This window comes from Podarcis liolepis (assembly GCF_965112155.1).
Source record: "Podarcis liolepis genome assembly, chromosome: 13".
NCBI lineage: Eukaryota > Metazoa > Chordata > Lepidosauria > Squamata > Lacertidae > Podarcis > Podarcis liolepis.
Genome location: NC_139573.1, coordinates 33,623,023 through 33,645,670, shown reverse-complemented (window position 1 = coordinate 33,645,670; position 22,648 = coordinate 33,623,023). Strand labels below are relative to the sequence as shown.

Here is a 22,648-nt window from a genome sequence, read left to right as displayed (position 1 = left end):
GCTCCCTGTTCTAAATGCTGGTAACCAGACTGTGGTAACTCAGTGGTGATAAAAATGTTTGTAGGCAGCTTATGCTTAGTCATGGTGAGAGGGCGAGGGGGGGGGGAACACTACGAGTGTTGTTATCTTTCCTATCACATTTTACATTCTGAGGCATTTTAAGAAAGCTAAGCCCTGGTGAGCTGAGCCATGACTGGAGTTCGCAGCATGATTTCCAGGACAATTTACCCAGATATTATTAAGTCCAGTTCTTGGTGCTTTCCTGCCCGTGAGGGTGGCCGAATGCCCTGTTTTATAGGGGAAAGTCCTCTCCTTGAAGGGCTGTCCATTCCAAGTACAGTTTAAAGATAAAGAACCCTAAGAAAAGAGGAATAGCTCAGTCAGTAGAGCATGAGACTCTTAATCTCAGGGTTGTGGGTTCGAGCCCCATGTTGGGCAAAATAGTCCCACGCTGCAGGGTGTGGGACTAGATTATCCTTGTGGTCCCTTCCAGGCACGCACACATGGCATGTAATCACAGGATCCCCCACTATGGTGAGAAGTATTGTATTTCTATTCACCGTATTTTTCACTCTATAAGATGCACCTTTTCCCTCCAAAAAGTAAAATCTGTGTGCGTCTTATGGAGCAAATGCAGGCTGCGCAGCTATCCCAGAAGCCAGAACTGCGAGAACTTGCGCTCTGTCCTTTCCCCCACCTCTCACAAAAGCCAGCAAAAGCCGCACTCCCTTTAAAGAGCCGTGTGGAGCATGTGTGTGGCTCTTGGGGGCTTTTCCCCGAGGAGGGAGAAGGGCAACCCCTTAGTGATGGGCTGCCCTTCTCCTTCCTTGGGGAAAAGCCTGCAAGCGCCGCACACACGCTCCACGCAGCTCGTGAAAGGGAGTGCTGAGCAGAGCCTGGGATGCATACAGGCTCTGCTCAACGCTCCCTTTAAAGAATTTTCCCCCCTTGCATTCCCCCTCTAAAAACTAGGTGCGTCTTATGGAGCGAAAAATACGGTAAGTTATAGTTGTCATTTCTAAATTTGTGTGTTTACATATAAAGGAGCATGAGTCATTTTTATGCAAATCTGCACCCTTTCTTGTCCTCTTTTTTGTTTTTTTGGCGATGCTCATGCAGTCACTCTCCTGCCCATGGGTTTTCAGCATGCCTTCGAAACTGAACTAGTGCACTGGACACTCGCAATCCACATGGAAACAGCAGCACCCAGAGTCACCGCTGGCTAACAACTGTAGCCAGTCCCCATGTGCAGACTCCCTTTCTCTCCTTTTCCTATTTCTTGTGACCTTTGCTGAGGAACTGCTTTCGCTGTAGGAGAATGGCACAAGGCTAAAAGTGCGGTGTCAAAATAGCCTCGGGCCCAGAAAACAGCCATGACCCAAATTGTCCAAGACGAGGTACGTGTGTGTGTGCAAGTAAATCTCGACAAACTTAGCGACGTGGATAAGCTCGGTAGCCCAAACCTTCTGGAAAAGCTGAGGATTAAATGTGAACGCGGGTGGCGTCGGCGTACCCGAGCAGGAGAAGGCAACTTAGCCAGCCCCAAATTAGTAGGCCGACATTTCCCTCCTGGGCGCGAAGGAGGAGATCCCACAAAGCAGCTGGCTCGTGGCTGGATCTGCCGTGTGCGTTTCGTGCAACACGCTGTCCATTGAGCGATTGCCAAATGCCGAAGACACCTGCTGCTTTCCCACACCCACTTCTCTCTCTCTCTCTCGCCCGCCACTCTCTTCGCCTCGGGGGAAAGCTCAGGCAGGGGGAGGCGGGAGCAGTTCCCAGAAGCCAGAGAAGCAGGCCGAGCCAGGATTCCAAAGAGATGGCCCAATTGTGTGGGGCAGAGAAGAGGGTGTGTTGTACACCTGTCTCCTTTGCTACCCGGGCCTTATACATTTCGATTTGATTGGATTTACACTTCTCTCGCGAGCCTGTGTTGTGCATTCCGGCTGCTGTTGCCTGTGATTTTAAGTGAAATCTTAACATTTTAAAAAAAATACAGAACTGTCATCGCTTGTCAGGAAAATCCCCTCTCAATTTCTCCCCAGTATTTTTAGGGTGTTAATCAGAGCTGGAAGGGAACACAACCTAGTCTATTCCCCTGCAATGCAGGAATCTTTTGCCCAACATGGGGCTCAAACTCACAACCCTGAGATTAAGCGTCTCATTCCCTACCTATTGAACTTTCCCAGCTGTCTCTCCTCTGGTGGAGGAAGCAGATCTGAATGTATGGAGCCGAGTGTTTGGTGGCCGAGGAAGCAGGTTCTTTTCTTGCTGTCTCCACCCTCCCCCATCCGAAAACCCTATTTTAAAAATGAAACGGCTTGTGTTTTGTATTAAGGATTATTGCAATTACTTTCCTACCCCACCCTAGCCCGAGATCGGTGAAGCCCTTGAGCAAATAATAACAAGAACTGGATTTCCCCGCTAGCTGATGTGTAATGAAATTAAAAGGAAGGGATTTTTAGGGAGGGAAGTAAATATGAAACAAGCAGGGTGAAAGGGTTATAGATCTCAGCCTGGAGTCTTGAAACCTCAAAACTCAGGTTTCTGTTCATAGCTGGAGGTACTGGTGGTCCTGTTGCCAACTTTTGCTGACTTTTGCTGACTGCTCGAGACCCTCAGTCGCTTCTGGAGTCCCTCCAGGTTTAGGGACCCTGAAGTGTAAGCTTAAATAGTTTCATAGCAGATCCGCCCCTGCTTCTAGCCCAGATTACTGAGCTGCTGCTATTGCCTTGGCATAGTATGTGGTTACAACCAAGGGCATTCGAGGTGCCCTCCCTGGCTTTATTGGACACAAACAGACAGCTGGGTTAAATTTCCTCACATCCTTCAGTTCCTTATGCTAGGACTTTGTTGTTTTTTTAAAAGGCAAATGCATCCTGTCTGCCTCACAAATCCTGTTTCTTAATCCTAAATGTGTGAGGTCAGTATGTGGTTACTTGGTGGTGAAAGGAAAAGCACTTTGTGCATGCTCAGAGGCATTTCTCTTATAACTGGCATTCCTCATTTTGGGCCCTGGTGCTGAAAGTAGATTCCAGGGCTCAGCCTTGGCACAAGTCAAGCCCTTTCTACCCCCCAAGAAGAACTCCACACCGGCCAACCCATCACCCATATTAGGGTTTTCTGTCTTTCACCACCACCTGCTTTTTTATTCTGGATTTGGCCAGTGAGAAGAGAGACAAAGAAGCCGCCAGCTGCTTTTGCTTGCTGGACTGAGAGACTCGAAGCCTGACACTTTAAAATTTACAAAGTTCTGTTTCCTTTGCTTTTTCCATTTGACAAACAAACAAAAATCAGCCAAGCCATCTATAAATCTTGTGACTCTGGGAAGCTTACCCTCTCATGTCATTTCCCACAGTTTGTGGGAAGAGCAGAGGTCTGGAAATTCTACAATAAAAGATTTTTCAGGAGCCGGCCTAGTACCCTTTTCCCGAACCCCCTGCCAGGAGAGGTACTAAAGATCTGCAAAAGAAAGCAATAAATCTCACTCTGCTTTTTTGCTGGTCAATTTCCTTCATTCCCATGAAGTTTTCACATTTTTCTTCACAGCCATGAGGACTGGAAACTTGTTTCAATTTTAAAAAGTTGGGGAAAACAGAAAGATTAACAAATTCAGACGGCAATCCCTGCTAGGAAGTCATTCCCACCAAAATAAATAACAGTTGTACTGGAATCATTTTGCTTACAATAATTGAGCTATCTGTCTCAATTTTGCCCATCAGTTAGAAGTTTCCAAGACAACTTGAGACTCCTTGGTGGCTTCTTACCTTTATGATCCCAAAAGGCAACATGTAGAATGGCTCATTTCCAAAGGCTATTGAGTAACTGGTTTTGTAGGTAGCCACAGCACCCATCACTCTCCCCTTCCACCATGACTCTGTGAGAAATTGTAGCTGGGGGTGGGGGCAAAAGGAAGATGCTGGGGGAGATCTGAAAACCCCTTTATTGACTGAAGAGAATGAAGGGCTTTGTTAGAAAAAATCCTGAAATCTCCCTTCACCTAGACTGTGAAGTGGGGCTATATACGGTACATATTAGAGTTGATTGGTTTGAGTTGTGTGTAGCAATTATTTATCAACGGGGGAAATACAGGGACAAGAAACAAACAAACACAGCACAAAAGGAAGTCTGGATGAGAGCGCTAGGTCATGGGTAGGCAAACTAAGGCCCAGGGGCCAGATCCGGCCCAATCGCCTTCTCAATCTGGCCCGCGTACAGTCTGGGAATCAGCATGTTTTTACATGAGTAGAATGTGCCCTTTTATTTAAAATACACCTCTGAGTTATTTGTGGGGCATAGGAATTCGTTCATATATTTCTTACAAATTATAGTCCGGCCCACCCCAAGGTCTGAGGGACAGTGGACCGGCTGCCTGCTGAAAAAGTTTGCAGACCCCTGCCTTAGGTGGACCAGAATGCCCCAAATTTGGTCTAATGCCTTTTGCCACACTCTGAGTCGAATGGGCAAGTTACTAGAGGGCTGGTCAGCTTAGAAGCACCCATATGACCTGCTACGTTATGGGATCAGTAGTGGAGCAAACTGTTTTGTAGGACCTCGTTCTCTTCTCCCCACCCCCAAGTGTGCTAAAGTAGAGCAGCTATAGGGATGCAGAAAAAAAGGCTATGGCACTATTATGACAAAACCAGAATATTCTGTTTTTACGTCTGGAAATATTATTGAGGGTTAGTTGTTGTTCCAAATGAAAATAAAGGCTGGGCACACACCGAATATTGAAAATGCATGACTGCGCCCTGCCTCACCCCGCAAAGAACATTGGGAAATGCAGTTTGCTAAGGGTGCTGGGGGGGGGAGGCGTTGCAGCTTTTTGAGGGATAAGCTACAGTTCCCAGGATTCTTTGGGGTGGAGAGTTGTGTGCTTTAACTAAATGGTGTGTACATGGCCTAAAAGCCTCCGGGTTAGCAGAACTACAGCCGTTGCTTTGGTAACAACGATCCCCTCCCTGACCTGTTCCAACCCAGCTTTTGTTTCTTTCTTGACTTGGCCAGGAGGCAGGAGGCAGGAGGCATGTGTTTGTGGGGAGGCAGAGGAGAGAGAGGTATGTAACAGCAGGTAATCAAGCTGTGCCATTAAGTCATAATTAGAGGATGTCTTTTTAATGAGGGCTAGCGATTGCCTTTAAAAAAATATATCAAAAGCTGTAAAATCTCAGGATGTACAGCTCTGGGACGGTTGCTATAGCAACCACCAAATCCTCCCTCACCTGTCCCAGGCCTCTTGTATGTCTTGACTTGACTGAACCAGGAAGAGGAGTGCAGCAGAAAAATGTAATATTAATAAATCTCCCTTGGCAAATGTGTGTTTGGATGCATGTTAGAACTGCATAGAACTGCTTCTTTGCTCGTTAATGGGATATCCCCAGTAAATCAGGAGCCTTTTGGCTGGTTTCTGTGAGTTTAATAATGGACTTGGAATTCATGGTGGGGAGTACTTTAAAAAATGGGACTTTCTAGGGGTTTGTAGCTGCTCCTCAGGGAGTGGGGTGGGATGTGCTGCTTAAAGACCAAGAGGAAAAGTTGGAAGTGAAATACATTGTGTTTTTAGGAATAAGTTTGGAGTGCTGGAGACCATCCATGAAATATTCCATACTTTTAAAGGCCTTTTTAGACACCTAGACCCTACCAAACATCTCTGTAGCTTGTAACTCAGGTGAAGAGTAGAGGGGCAGTGGACATCTCCCCCCTCCCCACATTAATCCATCCTTAGCTTAACAACCTTAATTATTTTCACATTATGTAGGCTGATAGAGTATTAATTTAAACAGGGCAAATATATATATATATACTGATGCAGTCTGGGTGGGAGTGTGTTGTAGTTTTGCGTCTTAGAGCAAGGGAGCTGAAAACCAGAGTGAGAGGTGTTCCTGTCATGAAGCTAGCGCAGTTGGTAGATTCTGGGTGCCATTAAGCCTAGCAGAGAGAAAATACAGTTAGAACTGACCTTTAGTGGCGTATCTCATTCATTTAAATTAGGTTTGTGCAGGAGAACTTTCTGGTAGATTGTGCCTCCTATTCATTAATGGGTACAGAATGCTGGGTTGTGATGGCTTTGTCTCAGGCAACAATATGACTTCTTCCTCCTCTCAGTAGCAAATACATGTAGAATTTAAATGGAGTTTCATACCAGTTCAATACTTCGCATATATTTCTAAATGCAGGTTCCTGTTTGGGTGATGGAAGTTTCTGTATGCAGCAAATTCAAAATATGAGCATTGGAATGGAAATTTTGGCCCCGTCCTACGCAAATATTGGAATACATTACTAGTGTTGCTTAACAAATCACTCACACTCACACCCCCAAATCATCAGCATATCTGTATTTTCCATGAAGGGAAAACTAGCAAAGCTTGTCCTTATAATATTTTTGCTATTTGGGAAACCAAATGTTATATCTGAGTTTCAAAAAACGTATCTTTTTCAGGTTTCGGCCACAAGTTCAAATCACCAAAAAGTGGTTATTGGCTCTTTCAACTAGACACTTGGAAAATACAGATAATTTCCCAAGAGGTAATCTACCATGGCAAGCATGCAGCTAATTGGGGGAGAAATCAGAAATTTAGGAACCAGAGAGAGAAGGGGGCTTGCTAACTTGCCTTGTGCGCAATGGGGTAACGTGCTTGCTTTTGGAAAGCTAAAAGCAGAAAAGGCATTCCTGGCAGGCACCTGTGTGTCTGTGTGTGTGTGTGCGTGCGTGCGTGTGCGCGCACAGTGACACACAGTAAGTCCCACTATGCTCAGTGAGGCTTATTTTTGGGTAGGTGCCTAGAATTGCAGCCTTGAAACTCAAATACCCCATTTTTAAAACTTTGGACTTGCAATATCCTTACTGTGTGTGTGCATGTGTGTTTTGCTATGAATACTGCGACATACAGTATTATACAGAATTACCCCCAAATAACTACAGGAAGCCAGGACCTCTCTGTCTTGATAGAGTTCGTTGGTTTGTTATCTGGTGCAGCAAAAGTAAAGTTCTGCAGCCTTAATAATAATAATAATAATAATAATAATAATAATAATAATGAAAAATGACTGATTTCAGTATGGATGGTTGCCTGATGCTGGGATTGAAAGATGTGAAATGCTGGCTTACTTTCACCTGGGTGTACAGTGGTGCCTCGCAAGACGAAAATAATCCGTTCCACGAGTCTCTTCGTCTAGCGGTTTTTTCGTCTTGCGAAGCAACCCTATTAGTTGCTTAGCGGATTAGCGCTATTAGCGGTTTAGCGGTTTAGCAGCTATTAAAGGCTTAGCGGCTTAGTGGCTAAAAGGCTATTAGCGGCTTAGCGGCTTAGAAAAAGGGGGGGGGAGCGAAAAAAATCGCAAGACTCGCAAGATGTTTTCGTCTTGCGAAGCAAGCCCATAGGGAAATTCGTCCTGCGAAGCGCATCGAAAAACGGAAAACCCTTTCGTCTAGCGGGTTTTCCGTCTTGCGAGGCATTCGTCTTGCGGGGCACCACTGTACTATTGTTCCTGGTAATGGTAAAATGCAACACATGATCTGCCCTTCTGTTTGATTTCTCTCTTCTCCTTCAGCACCCTGCTCCCATTCCCTTCATTCCTCTTCCAGTACGGTTTCTTACACACTGGGGAATATGCACTAGGATTTGTCTAGCTGTGAAGTAAATTGGGGTGAAGACTTGTGGGGTTCTGCATTTTGTACCCTAATAAAAGAGTGTGTTTTCTACCCTACTTCTGTCTGTCTGCTTCAGCAGAAGGGCAGCAAACTGAGAGTATGTGGGCAAAGGGGGAACAGGCAGCGGTGAGTTTAGCCTTTTCCAAGGCAAATGTTTCATGCCTAAAAAGAGGTACTGGGAGGCAAGCAAGCTAAGCTCAATATCACGCCCTCAGAATTGGTAGTGTTACTTTCCTAATACCCAGTGTGAATGGTCTGTCTAGGGTTACTCTGTGGAAAAGAGTACCTAACACACCTGCCTTTTTATCAGTCCTTTAGATGGAAATCACAGGGCTCAAACAACGATGGATAACAGCTCACCAAGTCCCTAAAGCTTTGATACCTAAAACCATCACCACTTATTGCTACCCTGAAACCATCTCCAAAGTAATATATCTCTAAAATATAACATAGGGACACAGGTGGCGCTGTGGCTTAAACCAGGGCCTAGGGCTTGCCGATCAGAAGGTCAGTGGTTCGAATCCCCATAATGGGGTGAGCTCCCGTTGCTCGGTCCCTGCTCCTGCCAACGTAGCAGTTCAAATGCACATCAAAGTTCAAGTAGATAAATACGGGAAGGTAAACAGTGTTTCCGTGCGCTGCTCTGGTTCACCAGAAGCGGCTTAGTCATGCTGGCCTCATGACCCGGAAGCTGTACGCCGGCTCCCTCGGCCAATAAAGTGAGATGAGCGCTGCAACCTCAGAGTCGGCCATGACTGGACCTAATGGTCGGGGGTCCCTTTACCTTTACCTTTAAAATATAACATATAAAACCAAAAAGGTGTAGAAACCTTGAAACCCAGTGCATGCGTTGTAAACTGCTGAAACCATTGCTGCTTGCTGACATTATTAACAAACATAAGTTAATTTACTTGCACAAGAGTAGAGTACATGCAAGGAGCTCTGCTTGGAAACTTTGGTTCTTACAAAACCTTGCTTGATTTTTATCCTAATTTGCTAATAACGTTGTTAAAGAAACCACAATGAAGACATACAGTGCTTTTACAACACGCTGCATTAAAAGGCAACCCACAAGGTATTAGGCACTTGAGAGAAGGGAAGCAGTGCTTGGTGAATTAAAAAGGGAAGCCAGGATTAGTGGGGGGGGGGGGAGGAATAAAATTTAGTTCAGATTTGGAGACAAATCTATCAAATTTTCAATTTACAAACAATACACAATCTGAAATACAGCCATCCTTTGTATTTGCACTACTACAAATTTTGCTGTGCTATTCTTCAGCTGAGCAGTGTGTACAAAAATGTACACTATAGGATAAAGTGTGCAGGGAAATGCATATATTCATAAAAATAGCATACAAAATACATTATATTTGGGAAATGTGCATAGAAAAATGTGTGCCTTAGGAGAAATTTGCGCTAAAATGCTGGCAGTTCCCCCCCCCCCATGTCTACTTTTTTGTATACAGTGGTACCTCAGGTTACAGACGCTTCAGGTTACAGACTCCACTAACCCAGAAATAGTACCTCGGGTTAAGAACTTTGCTTCAGGATGAGAACAGAAATCGTGTGGTGGCAGTGGGAGGCCCCATTAGCTAAAGAACAGTTTCAGGTTAAGAACGGACCTCCAGAACGAATTAAGTTCTTAACCTGAGGCACCACTGTTTATAAAAAAGAAAAGCAAATTGATGTGAATAAAATATTGGAAAAATCAGAAACTTGGGGGGGGGGCGAGAAACAGGATCGCCCATCCCTAATAAGGATGCAGAAGACATATGCCAGGAACTGATTGTCGCCCAGATATTGTTGGGTGACAATTCCCACCATCCCTCAATCATCTGTCATGCTGGCTGGGGCTGTTGGGAGCTGGAGTCCAAGCACATTGGAAGGGCCACAGATTCTTCGGCCCTAACGCATGTCCCATGACACTAAGTCTCAGGTGTCTAGTGACCATTACCAGTTTACTCCTAATATAGTGCATAACTAATTTATGGAAGTGCTGCCACAAATGGCGATAGCGGCCTCTAGCTTATACGGCTTTAAAGTAGGGTTTGGTCAAATTTATAGCAGCCTCCTCCAACCTGGTGCCTTCCAGGTGTGCTTTGACTCCAACTCCCATGAGCCCCAGCCATCCTAGCCAATGGTCAAAGGATGATGGGAGTTGTAGTCAGGAAGGCATCAGGCCGGGGAAGGCTGTCATAGAGAATATTATATCCATCTCCTGGTTTTAGAGGCACCATGCATTGGAATATCAGTTACTAGGAGACAATGGCGGCTGTTGTTTATTGCTGTCATTGTGGGCTTCCCACGGCCATCTGGTTGACCATCATAGAATTGTAGAGTCGGAAGGGACCATGAGGGTCATCTAGTCCAACCCCCTGCAATTCGGGAATATTTTGCCCAACGTGGGGTTCGAACCCACAACTGTGAGATTAAGAGTCTCATGCTCTACCAACTGAGCTATCCTTTGGACAGAGGATGCTGGACTAGATGGGCCTTTGGACAGATCCAGCAGAGCTGTTATTCAGTGGGTGGGGTGGGGTAAACAGAGAGCATTCTGCACATGAGAAGAAATATTCTCATCTGGATTCACTGGGGAAATGGAAGGATTGTTTCTGCGTCACTCGGCTGCTTGTTTGCCTGCCTTCTTATTGCTTTGAGGATCTCGGGAGCTATGGGCCACTCCAAGATCTGCTGCCTCGCATCCCTTTGCAAGAGCAGACATGGCAGAACAGCTCCCGGCCATTTTCCCGTGGCCACCTTTTACGTGATTTATCATCCATGTTGACAGGAGGGAGGGAATCGCTCAGCCATGTGGAACTGGTCTGGTTTCATACCACCGTGGCAGCGCATGACAAGGCAGAGCTTCTGATGTATGGGATGCTCTGAATCAAAAACTTTTTTTTAAAGTTAATTGATACAGAAGAAAACTCTTTCATAGCTGGAAGGAGAATCAGCGCTGGGAAAACTGAATCTAGCTCAGACCCCCACCCCCTGGCCCTGGAGACTGATGGTGGATGGTGCTTGGGGTCTAGCAAGAAAAGTTCTGGGGTTGACCCTGACCCTCTATTAATCTTGAAATGGTGTTGGGGTGGCGGCCCTAGGAATCCTGCTTCCTTCACAGAAGTTTTTTTTTAAAATGTTTGTGTGGTTGTCTTTTTTTGTGGGGGGTGCTTATAAATTCTTCTTCTTCTTCTTCTTCTTCTTCTTCTTCTTCTTCTTCTTCTTCTTCTTCTTCTTCTTCTTCTTCTTCTTCTTCTTCTTCTTTGTATACCACTCTTCATTTGTAGATCCCAGGGCGGTTCACAGCATAAAAATACAAGATAAAAGCACAAAATACATAAAAAAAGAACAAAAATGAAAAGATAACCCTGAATGGTGTTCCTGTCTCTTGCAAGGATTTATTTTCTTTCTTTTTCATTTTTTTTAATTAAGTTTCCACAAAATTTTTAAGACAAACAAACAAACAAACAAACAAACAAAGATACATCCTAATTGTAATTAAACCAATCTTAAGATCATTGTTAAGTGACTTCCTCAAATCCCCCTGTTGAATTTCATTACATAGCATTTTAACAATTTTCCAAAATCAATCTTCTCAAAAAAAATTAACTTGATCACGCTTGCAAGGATTTCTTGGCTATAGCTCAGAACTGCCAGCCTTGTTGGGCTTCACCAGTAGATCAGGGCGATGGATCGTCTCGTTTGGCACCCTTTTTCTCACAAGGGCCAGCCAGACCTCTGTGGGAAGCTCGCAAGCAGGCCTCCTCAACCTCAACAGCCCTCTCCCCTCCTGCGGCCCATGATGCTGCTAGTTCTGATCCCAGACCCCAGTGACTGCCTTGAAGACCAAACTAAGGTCCTGCTCAGAATAGACCCACTGCAGTCAATGAATGTGACTAACGTTGCTCCATTCATTTCAGTGGGTCTACTTATAAGCCTCTTGGGCTTGCCGATCAGAAGGTGGGCGGTTCAGATCCCTGTGATGGGGTGAGCTCCCATTGCTGTGTCCCAGCTCCTGCCAACCTAGCACTTCAAAAGCATGCCAATGCAAGTACAGTGGTACCTCAGGTTAAGTACTTAATTCGTTCCGGAGATCCGTTCTTAACCTGAAACTGTTCTTAACCTGAAGCACCATGTTAGCTAATGGGGCCTCCTGCTGCCGCCGCGCTGCCAAAGCACGATTTCTGTTCTCATCCTGAAGCAAAGTTCTTAACCTGAAGCACTATTTCTGGGTTAGTGGAGTCTGTAACCTGAAGCGTATGTAACCCGAGGTACCACTGTAGATAAATAGGTACTGCTGCGGCAGGAAGGTAAACGGCGTTTCTTTGCGCTCTGGTTTCCATCACGGTGTCCTGTTGCACCAGAAGCCGTTTAGTTCTGCTGGCCACATGACCCGGAAGGCTGTCTGTGGACAAACGCCGGCTCCCTCGGCCTGTAAGCAAGATGAGCGCCGCAAACCCATAGTCGCCTTTGTCTGGGCTTAACCGTCCTGGCGTCCTTTACCTTTTTACCTACTTAGTTGAATGCAACCCTAAATTTGAAAACTGTGTGATTTGGTCCATGCTGTTTCAACTTCTAGTTCTCCTTTTTTCCCCCTCATGATATTTTGAACTGGTTATTTGTCAGGCAGCAGCCTCTTATGGGTTAATTGGTAGTGGAATTAGGCTTTGGAGAGACTTTTGAGTTCACATCCCCACTCATTTTGCTGGGTGATCTCAGGCCATTGTCTAATGTGCTTCTCAGTGCTGTGGTGAGGGTTAAGCAAGAGGTAGTTAAGCCTGGCCTGAACTCCTTGGAAGAAGGATGGGATAAACACTGGGTAGAACAGCAGGACCTTCTGGGGTCAAATCAGAAACTGGGACGGACAGCTTCTGTAAATCCGGGACTGTCTCTGGAAAATAGCGGCACTTGGGGTGGGGGGTGGGGGTCTGTTAAGGTCCCAGGATCCTTTGGGGGAAGTCATGGGCTTTAAATGTGTGCTGAATATCCTTTAAATGTCTAGTGTGGATCTGCCCATTAAAAGCCGCTTTGTACTACATTTCAGGCATAACATTACCACATGGGGAGACTTGTTGCTAACCTCCCTTGGGAATTATCCACTCCCAGTCCCTTTCCGAGCAATGTGTCACACGCACTGTTTGAAGAGCACCTGGAGATAGAATCTCCATTACCCAATATATTTATGGAAGATATTCTCTTCTCCCTCCCTCCCCCCACCTCACCTCAGCTTATTATTTCAAAACATAAGCGGGGAGGGATGGGAGTTACTCCCTTGAACAGCCGGTCGGACAGGACCAAAGCACTTCCGACCGATCCAGAAGCTACGGTCGCCCTGCATTTTTCATCTCAGGTTTTCTGTCACCTCCGTGGTGGGAAAAGGGGTACAGGGCGGGGGAGAGAGAGTGTTTTTAAAAAAAGACTCTAAAATTGAAATGAAAAGGATCTCCCATCCCCACCCAAAATTCTTCGAAACACCCACTCCCAAATCAAATCGTTCTCCTCCAGAACAAACGACGCAAACTTTAATGTGCGTAAAGCTTGACTGCGTTGAAAATGTGCGCTTTTTAAAATAAAATAATTGATCCATACAGTGCTTAAATTATGGAGTGAAAGGTAGAGTGGCCCTTAATAAAATCTACAAGCTCGATTCCCCACAAATTTCAGCTAAATGATGCCAAATGAAGACTCAGCTACACCTGTTTGTAGTCAATCCCTCTTCCTATGCAACTCTGAAAATTATAACTCTGTGGCTGGGGTGGGTGGGAGAATTAGGAGTCTCCTAACAACTCTCAGTACCATTTAACAAACTACAGCTGCCACGGTCACGGGTCCAAGAGGTGTTTATTTTTTGCCCCACCGCTTTTCCCAAGAAAACCCCTCTTAATCTTAATACAAGATCTGGATAGAGAGATAAAAGCAGTGTCCCTATTTTCCAGGGACATCCCTGATTTAGAGAACCTGTCATGGTTTCTGATTTGATCCCAGTATGTCCCACTTTTCCTTCGTATGTCCCTATTTTCGTTGGAGAAATGTTGGAGGGTATGGAGTTATCTGCCCCCCTGAGCTGTCTGAAGACAATCCTGTGTAAGGAAGGGTTGTTGTTTTTTAAAGTTTAATGTTTTATTATGTTTTTATCTATGTTGGAAGCTGCCCAGGGTAACTGGGGCAACCCAGTCAGATGTGTAGGGTATAAATAGCAAACGATCATTATGAAATAGGACGTCCCTATTGTCACCAGAGAAATGTCGGAGGGTATGTAAAAAGGCCTTTCCAAAGTATCACACATCACTTTGGAATTCAACATGAAGGGCAGAACTTTCTTGAAGGGTGAGGTTCCAACTCCTGGAGCAGGAGAAGGTGGAGTCTCTGGGGCATAGCTCAGAAAGCTCAGACTGAATTGAGATCCAGCCTGAACCAACCGGTTGCAGAGGAGGAAAACCTATGGGTGACGCAACAGGGTGTAACATCCATATAAATAATGCCTGGGGTACAAATCGGAGGAGGCCACCGGACCAGCAACTCCAACTCTGTAAGGGAGTGTATCTTGTTATCTGTATCTTACTTTCTCCACCCTTGTTCTCTTTTTGTTGTTGTTGTTGATTGTTTGTTTTTAAATCAAGTGGACACTTTCGCTTACTCCAAAGAACTTGCTCAGGCTTGATTTAAGTGGGTGCAAAAATTGGAGCCAGATCTAAAGGAGGATGTCACAGTCACAGGCCAATTGGGAAATGGGTGTGTACCCAAAATGGGAGAATCATTTGCACCCACCTAGCAGTGCTCAGAGAGTGTGTGAAGAATAAACATGGGACTTAAGATGCCCAGCAGCAAGGCAGGCCTTGGAACCAAAGGCCTGGTTATCATCCCTGAGTACTTGCACTCTTAATGGTTTTTACAAGACATCTGTCAAATCATCTTCTTCCTAGGTTTTACCTGGGCTTCTTGCAACTTTTTTCTTTAAGGCTGCAGTAAATCCATATTATTAGGGACGTGGGTGGCGCTGTGGGTTAAACCACAGAGCCTAGGACTTGCCGATTAGAAGTTCGGCGGTTTGAATCCCCGCGACGGGGTGAGCTCCCGTTGCTCGGTCCCTGCAGCTGCCAACCTAGCAGTTCAAAAGCACGTCAAAGTGCAAGGAGATAAATAGGTACCACTCCGGCAGGAAGGTAAACGGGTTTCCGTGCGTTGCTCTGGTTTGCCAGAAGCGGCTTAGCTGTATACCGGCTCCCTCGGCCAATAAAGCGAGATGAGCGCCACAACCCCAGAGTCGGCCACGACTGGACCTAATGGTCAGGGGTCCCTTTACCTTTACCTTAAATCCATATTCTTTTTAAAGAACAGAAGAGTAGTTCAGTCTCCCCAGTTGTAGATTGCTGTAGCTCTTCTCTTCCATCTTTTTAAAAAAGGCATAGTTTTCAGGTGTGCAAAGATGTTTTGAGTCGGTAGGCCTATTGCCACGCATGTACAGTTTGGCACAACCTCACTACTGCCTTTCTTGACAATAACATTTTTAAAAACTGTCTTTTAATTGCCCCTTTTGCCTATTTTTTTAAAAAAATTAAAATATTTATGCAGTAGTACTTAAATGAAACAGTGCTTCACGCAATTTTTTTAATTGATTTTAAAATGCTACATTTCCATTCTTTCCAAACACCTCCATTTTTCAGATAACCCCATCCCCAACATTCTGCTTTTTAAAAAAAGTAATTGCAGAATGTCACTGACTTTTTTAGTCTTTTAGTGTGACTTTTATAAAATGATTTTAATGGTAGTATTAATTTGAGAATTGCATACTCAGTAATCCTCATTTGTATGAAAGCTGGTAAGACTGCTTGATAAAATTGCTCTCTCTGTGAGTTGCTGTTACTGACGGCATGTTTCTGTTGTTGTTCTTTGTAATGCTTTGAAAAAACATAACAAAACATTAAATAACAGCCACAGACTTGGGGGAGGGGGCGGGTTAGAAAAGTTATAAGGAAATCCACTGAATATTTTGGGATGAATTAAAAATGAATGGGAAAGTGCATAAATACCACAAAGGCAAATCAGGATGAATACACTTTGTTGTAGAACTGCCCTGTAAACAAACCAGAACAAATGCTGAATAAGGACTGGACCTAGTCTAACCACTGCATAAGCTCTGTGCAAGAAAATCAGGATAAACATGGAATAAACAGGTCATCTGCAGGCACCCTTGGATTTTGCACCTTGAGCATCAAAAGGTCTTGTTGCTGCCCTGTCGAAGAGTCCTAGGGATGGAGCAGAGGAGATTTGGGAGGGTCAAGGACAGATTAGAAAGGAGAGGCAAGCCTCAAGCGAGAGTTTAGAGAAGCATGTCATGAACTAAAATGACCTGTTTATTCAGCATTCATCCTGATATTTTGCACAAAGTTTGTGGGGAGCTTAGATGGTGCTGACTATTAATTGAGTGTCCAGTCTTATTTGTTTGTGTTGTGTATACGACATGGTGTCAAGCAATTGTGATCCCACACGCTTTCCAGTTCATCACTCTCCTTATCACAAAGAGCCAGCAACTTTAATTCTGTGGTCCAAAAAATTGTTGGTATGTGATTGAATCCCACCTAAAAACAGCAAGAAACCTGAAGGGGCCTGAGACAGAGCTTGGACCGAGATATTTTCCTGTCTGATGCTCATAACAATAATAATAATAATAATAATTTATTATTTGTACCCTGCCCATCTGGCTGGGTTTCCCCAGCCACTCTGGGTGGCTTCCACAAAAACCAAAAATACACTAAGATAACACACATTAAAAACTTCCCTGAACAGGGCTGCCTTAAGATGTCTTCTGAATGTCAGGTAGTTGTTTGTCTCAAGATGGCATCCCCCTTCCATTCCAGAAGTTGACCAAACTCCAACACTGGCGACGGGCTGGCACACTTCATGACAGCAGACAAGCCATGTGGCAAACACAAAAACTCATGCCACCATACCCCATCCTCTGCTGGCTGAGGCAGCCACCTCCCTCTGCCTAATGGTAGTGCCAACCCTCCATGAAGCGTGTGGGCTTGCCAGACAAGGAACACAATCCGCTGGGAAATTCTGCCCCATCAAAATGAATGGGAAAGCACAAGAGGGCGGGCAGAGGCTAAAGATAGGAAAGCAGTAGAAGACAAGAAGGAACTGTAAACACTTGACCAGCTGGGCTAGGTCCCTTCTCCCTACTCAAACAGACATTTGGCAGACGCAGCTTCCCCAAGGCGCCAATTTGAAAGACCAAAGTCTGCCAGTGAATTTAGAACCAACAGCCTGGAGATGAAGAGCCATCAAAGACCATCTTATGTGGGCTTGATGGTATCTGAAGCGGGCAGACTCCAATTTCCAGAAGGTTGAGACCCCCGACCTCCAAGGTCAACAACTTCTGGCTGCATTATAGTCAGAGCTACGAAAGCTGGATTGCCAGGCAATTTCTCAGGGCCTCACCAAGGCCTGTTTCTCAACTGTGAGCTGCCTGTTTTCATCCAAGCTGGTCATATTATGTACCTTGTAACGTAAAGGATGTGGTTTCTGTTTGCTTGTTTTCCTCTACCCTCCCTATCCCTTTTGTCTTTTGTGCCCTAACCTTCTAGACTGTAAGCCTGAGGGAAGAGATGGTGTTGTTTTTATTTATCTCTGCAAGCGAAGAATTCGGGGGGGGGGGGATATTTAAATAAAATAAAATGATAGTAAGGCCGGCCTCCTGTATATTTAGTAGTTGTGGAAAAGAGGGCCTCCCAGCAGGGGAGTTTCAGCAGATGTAGCTTTCATGAGCAGCTGTCAGATGCCTTCCTGGCCTGGCTCCAGGGATGGCAAGCTACACCTGCTGAAACTCCCTCTTGCACACAACGATTAAAGGCCCAGGAGCCCTATCCTTCTTGAAGCTGGGCATCTTCGGTGTGCAAGACCACAATGGGTTCAGCACCGGATTACCAAATACATAGGCAGAGTAGGCAGTAGCCTTTTAGGGGCCCCGCGACAACGGATCAAAATAATATGGATTTGATCTTGAAATGAAATTACAATCAAGCTGTTTTTGTGGGAGGGGGTGTGTGCTTTTGGTTTTTTGTTTTTGTTTTATTATGTATTTTGCATTCTCATTTTGTGTTTTCCTGTTGTGAACAGCCCTGGGCTCTTCCGATGAAGAGTGGTAGACACATTGAATAAAACAACAATGGGGGTTCATTGGGAGAATTTCCTGCCTCGTGAGAAGGCCTTTTTTCTTTCGTGCCCTAACCTTCTAGACTGCAATCCTGAGGGAAAAGATGGTGTTGTTTTTATTTATCTCTGCGAGCGAAGAATTTTGGGGGGGGATGTTTAAATTAAATAAAAATGATAGTAAGGCCGACTTCCTGTATTTGGACTTTCCAAACGAGCTATTTGGACTTTCCACCTCGGGGCCCCCAAACACCTTAAGTTGGGCCAGGTTTGCGTCTGCAGACACTTGAGTAACCTTTTTTTTTTTTTACTACAGTACTTCGCTTTGTCCACTCTTAAGAGAAACCTGCGTTTCACGTCCTGGGCTCGGTACGTGATCGAAGGGCGCCCTCTAGTGTCCTTCTGGGGCAACGACAGCATCACACACCCCCCCCCCAAGCCCCACACACGTTTTCTTAATAAATCATCCAGGCAGCTCCAAACATAAGCCGGCCCTAGCGCCGCCGGTTCTCGGATGCCGTCTTCAGCTTTGCAAAGTTTGACCCCGGTTCGCTGCAGACGGCGGACTCGTCTCCTCCCTGAGCGCGACAGATCCGGAAGACGCGGTGGGGGAAGGCTAGTCGGGGCTCCTGCCTCCTGCATCGGAAGCCTGTAAGAGCCGTGGGGGATTGGGGGCTGGTGGGAGGGAGTGCACGCGCGAGAAAGGGATGTTATCAAGGGATATAATATTTTATCAAGGGCTAGAATATAACTCAGCAGGCCCCGAGCAAAGCAGAAGGGGGAACACCTGCAAGCGTAATAGCAAATAGTAAACGGACCAGCATGGTGAATCGGCTCGATTGTAGCTGGAGGAAGAGGAGGAGCGAATGAGCCGTTTCCAAAAGGGATATATTGCGAAGGGCCTGCGAGAGTTAGGAAAAAGTGCAATAGTCACCGCCAAGTCCTGGCTGCTGCAGGGGTTGGGGGAGGTAGGGCGATCTTTGTAAAGTATCCTTGAGCAGGGACCCCACCCGGCAAGGCCTGCTAGGATAGACGTGGGTGAGTCGGTGGGTGCATAATAATAATAATTAATTTTATTATTTGCACCCCACCCATCTGACTGGGTTGCCCCAGCCACTCTGGGAGGCTTCCAACATAGATAGAAGCATAATAAAACATCAAACATTAGAAACTGCACCGTGGCACATGCCCTCTTATTGTGCATGCCATGAAAAGGTTACAGGGTGCAAGGTTCTCTGCCATGCATAGCACACACTGGAGAGGGAGCTGGGCTTTAAATGTTGAAAGAAAAAAAAAAGGCTTGTGAAAAGTTTGGGCCCTCTAAAGGGGTTGGGGGAGGGAGAACATTAGGAAGCAGGGGCAGCCAGGGCTTTTTTCAGCCGGAACTCGCTGGAACTGAGTTCCAGTGCATTTCAGGTGGATGGCTTGCCATTATAAGAGAACAGTAGAGGCATTTGTGGTGAGTTCCAGCACCTCTTTTTCCAGCACCTCTTTTCATACAGGTGTTTGTAGGAGTGGCATATAAGCATTTAAAGGAGCTTGCTGTCCCTGTTTGTGATGGCTATCTTTGCATACCTTGAGCTGATAAAGCTACAATCCTAACCTCACTTGTTAGGGAGTAGGTCGCACTGAATTTAACAGGGCTTCGTTTTGAGTAGGCATGCTTAGCACTGCATTGCACAGTAGCTTCAAATAAAGTGGGAGAGACTTTCCCGCCAGGTCAGAAAGCAGAGAGAATCTCATACAAAACTTAGCAGGAGTGGAAGCTACAATCTCCAGCTGTTGTCTTGTGGTCTTGCCTGTAGATAGAATGGCTGACCCTTGTCCCTGTGGACCCTCCTCCTGCGACTGCTTCGTCTCTCTTCCCCCGGCCTCTGCAGCCAGAGAGGTCATATTTGGCAAGAATTCTGACCGGCCGAGGGATGAAGTCCAAGAGGTAGTCTATTTCCCAGCCAGAAGCCATGCCAAGGGGGCAAAGGTCCAGGTGAGCTAAAATCCAGCAGGCAGTATGGGAGCATGGAGCTTCATTTGTGGGAGAGGGCTCTGTTCTAGAAAGTAATGAGAAGTCACATCTCCAACGTTTCTATTGCTGCGGTCCATCCTAAATCAGGGCACACAAACCACCCCCAATTACTGGCGTATACATTCTCCATGAACAGAACACTTTCCAAACAGTGACCAGGTTTGCAGGTAGCGCTAAGCCAAACTATGCTTTATCAAACTCTGGTTTAGCACACTGGTCCTCAAACTTTTTTCTCTGGGCCACCCTTTCACAATAAATATTTTGCTCATGCCACACCAAAATTTCATTGATAATTAGAAAAGGAAAAGATCACAACTAAAATTGTCATCAGTATGACCTGGTGCTTTTTGTTCTTATTTTGAAAATTTATCCATATTCTCCAAATAAAAACAATTGCTTTATACTACACTGAAATGTTTAAATGCTCGAGTGTCCTTGAATCTTCCCACCACACTTGTTGTTATCTCTTGGCACGTCAGTGTGGCTTGCCATACTTGTTGAGAACTGCTGGTTTAGCATGAACATATGGAGTCCATGGTGACTTTGCTTCTACTGCTTTGCTGTGCGCTAGCCTATGGTTTGGCCAACATGCTGTCTGAACCTGGGCTCATGGTTTGTCTTGCTCCAGACAAACCATGAACTGCAGCCAAGGCTTGTTCTTGTTTGCATCCCATGGTCTGTGCAGGAGACAAACCATAAGCTCAGGTTTGGGCAGCGTGCTAAGCCAAAGCATGGATTAGCTCACTGCAAAACAGCAGGACCAGAGAAGGAGCAAAGCAGCCGTGATCTTCCCTCGAGTAGCCTGCACACTCGGCATTATGTGTGAATTGAGCCACTATCAGGAAAGAGGAGGCAGAATCTGTCCTTAATGCACTGCCAGCCCTGCCGTTCCGGAGTCCTGTGTTCCATTTTGGGTACTAACATTTTAAGAAAGACGTTGGGAAATTGGAGTATGTATAGAGGATGGCAAATAATGTTCAGATTAGCACCTTGGAGCACAGTGAAGTTGAATATGTGTGCCCCCCCCCCCGCATTTAAAAGCTATTTTCCCCAAACCTGTTCACATCAGCACAGCTTCATTAGTGTCAGATTCATTTCAGTAGGGTGCTGATGGAGAGGGGATAACTTTACCCTATGCAAAGATGCATTAGGAATGGCTTGATAAACAACACATCGAAAAGGGAAGCGTAGCACACTTTTTTGTGAGCAAGACAACAAAAATAATGAAAGCGCCAGCGTAGACTTTTGTTTCAATGACTGCCTTTCTTCCCAGTGCACATATATTGAAGTGGACCAGGTTGAGAAGACCCATGCGGTCATTCTCAGCCGACCAGCCTGGCTCTGGGGAGCCGAGATGGGGGCCAACGAGCACGGGGTCTGCATTGGCAATGAAGGGGTGTGGACCAAGGAGCCCGTGGCAGAGGAGGAAGCCTTGCTGGGCATGGATCTGGTCAGGTAAGAGACGTCACGTTGGGTGGCTGTGAATCATCAGCTTGTGCCCAAGTTGTATTCTCTGCTCCTCTGTAATCGCCTGGCCGGCCATGGCCGTAGCCAGGATTTTTGTTAGGGGGCAAGCTTTCATTAGGTCAGAACTTCAGATTTGTATTGATTTGTATTGATTTAGGGGGGGCATCTGCCCCCCTCCCCTCCCCTTGGCTACGCCCATGCTGCTGGCCCACATGGAGGCTGAGATACTGTCATTGCATCTGGACAAAGATGGTCTGGCCTCAATTCTTGCATCTGTATAATGGGAATGACAGTGAACACCCTCTCAACAATTGTTCTGGGAATTGGTGAGCTAAGAAGAGTTACAGCACTATAGTTGCTCATCATAGTGCCTTGTGAACTCTATGGTTCACCTCCTTCAGCCCTCCATTGATCCAGGAAAACAGCATCCCTGGTAGGTTTGAAAACCGCCAGCGAAGGAGAGTCCACATTCCAAGGCAGTCTGTTACACGATTAAACAGCCAGAATCATCGGGAAGTTCTCCCTAATGTTTAATCAGAAAGCTTTTTCTTGCGATTTAAGCCATTGGTTCAGGGTCTGTCTTGTCGAACTGCAGAAAACAAATTGCTTCATCATCTATATGACAGCCCATCAAATATTTGAAGGTGGCTATCATGTGTTCTTTCCCCCCAGACTAAATAAGAATCACAATGTCTCCCACAGTATCGGCAGATATTGGGAACTTGTTTATTTCTGAAGCCTTTTTAGTCCTGTTGAGTTACTGCAAAATTCCCGACTGGTTGAACACTGTCTGACTTTTTAATAGTGATCAGTCATGGTTTGCAAATGATCTTACTTAAAAATCCCTGGTTCGCCTAAAAGCCTCTTAAAAAAAAAAATCTATATTGAGAAAATATATCGCTTTTTAAAGAATACTGTAATCAGTTCTGTGCATCAATTAGGGCAGAGATGGTTAATCTGAGGCCTTTGAGCTGTTGCTGGACTACAACTCCCATCATCCCTGACCAGTGACTATGTTGGCTGGGACTCATGGGAAACGGAGTCAACAGTGATTAGAGAGCCATCCATCCCTGAGTAAATTAGTTCACAGCCAGGTTTGCAGAGGCAGTAATTGCTAAATAATGTATTTCAGGCTCGGTTTGGAGCGGAGCAGCAGTGCCCAGGAAGCAGTCCAGGTTATAACAGCCCTCCTGGAACGTTACGGCCAAGGGGGCAGTTGCAAGGAGGAGCCGACCCCCTTCATTTACCACAACACCTTCCTCCTTGCGGATCGCACTGAAGCCTGGGTTGTAGAAACAGCCGGGCGGTTTTGGGCGGCTCAGAGGATTCGAGGTGAGCACATTGCAGAAAGAGATGAT

General features: G+C 45.7%; 1 protein-coding gene across 4 annotated transcripts in view; it reads left to right on the top strand.

Annotated features, from left to right (window-relative positions):
• The first annotated feature begins 3,807 nt into the window (after positions 1-3,807).
• Positions 3,808-22,648, top strand: part of SCRN2 (secernin 2) — a 25,746-nt gene continuing 6,905 nt past the window's right edge. The window contains exons 1-4 of one of the 4 annotated variants that reach the window (XM_083470004.1): positions 3,808-5,054; positions 19,606-19,784; positions 21,097-21,278; positions 22,423-22,622. In XM_083470004.1, the coding sequence (XP_083326130.1) occupies positions 5,024-5,054; positions 19,606-19,784; positions 21,097-21,278; positions 22,423-22,622 (592 nt within the window). In that variant the 5' untranslated portion in view covers positions 3,808-5,023. Of the gene's footprint in view, positions 5,055-17,995; positions 18,452-19,605; positions 19,785-21,096; positions 21,279-22,422; positions 22,623-22,648 lie in introns of those variants that run through there. The other 3 variants (XM_083470003.1, XM_083470005.1, XM_083470006.1) reach the window with 3 other exon arrangements.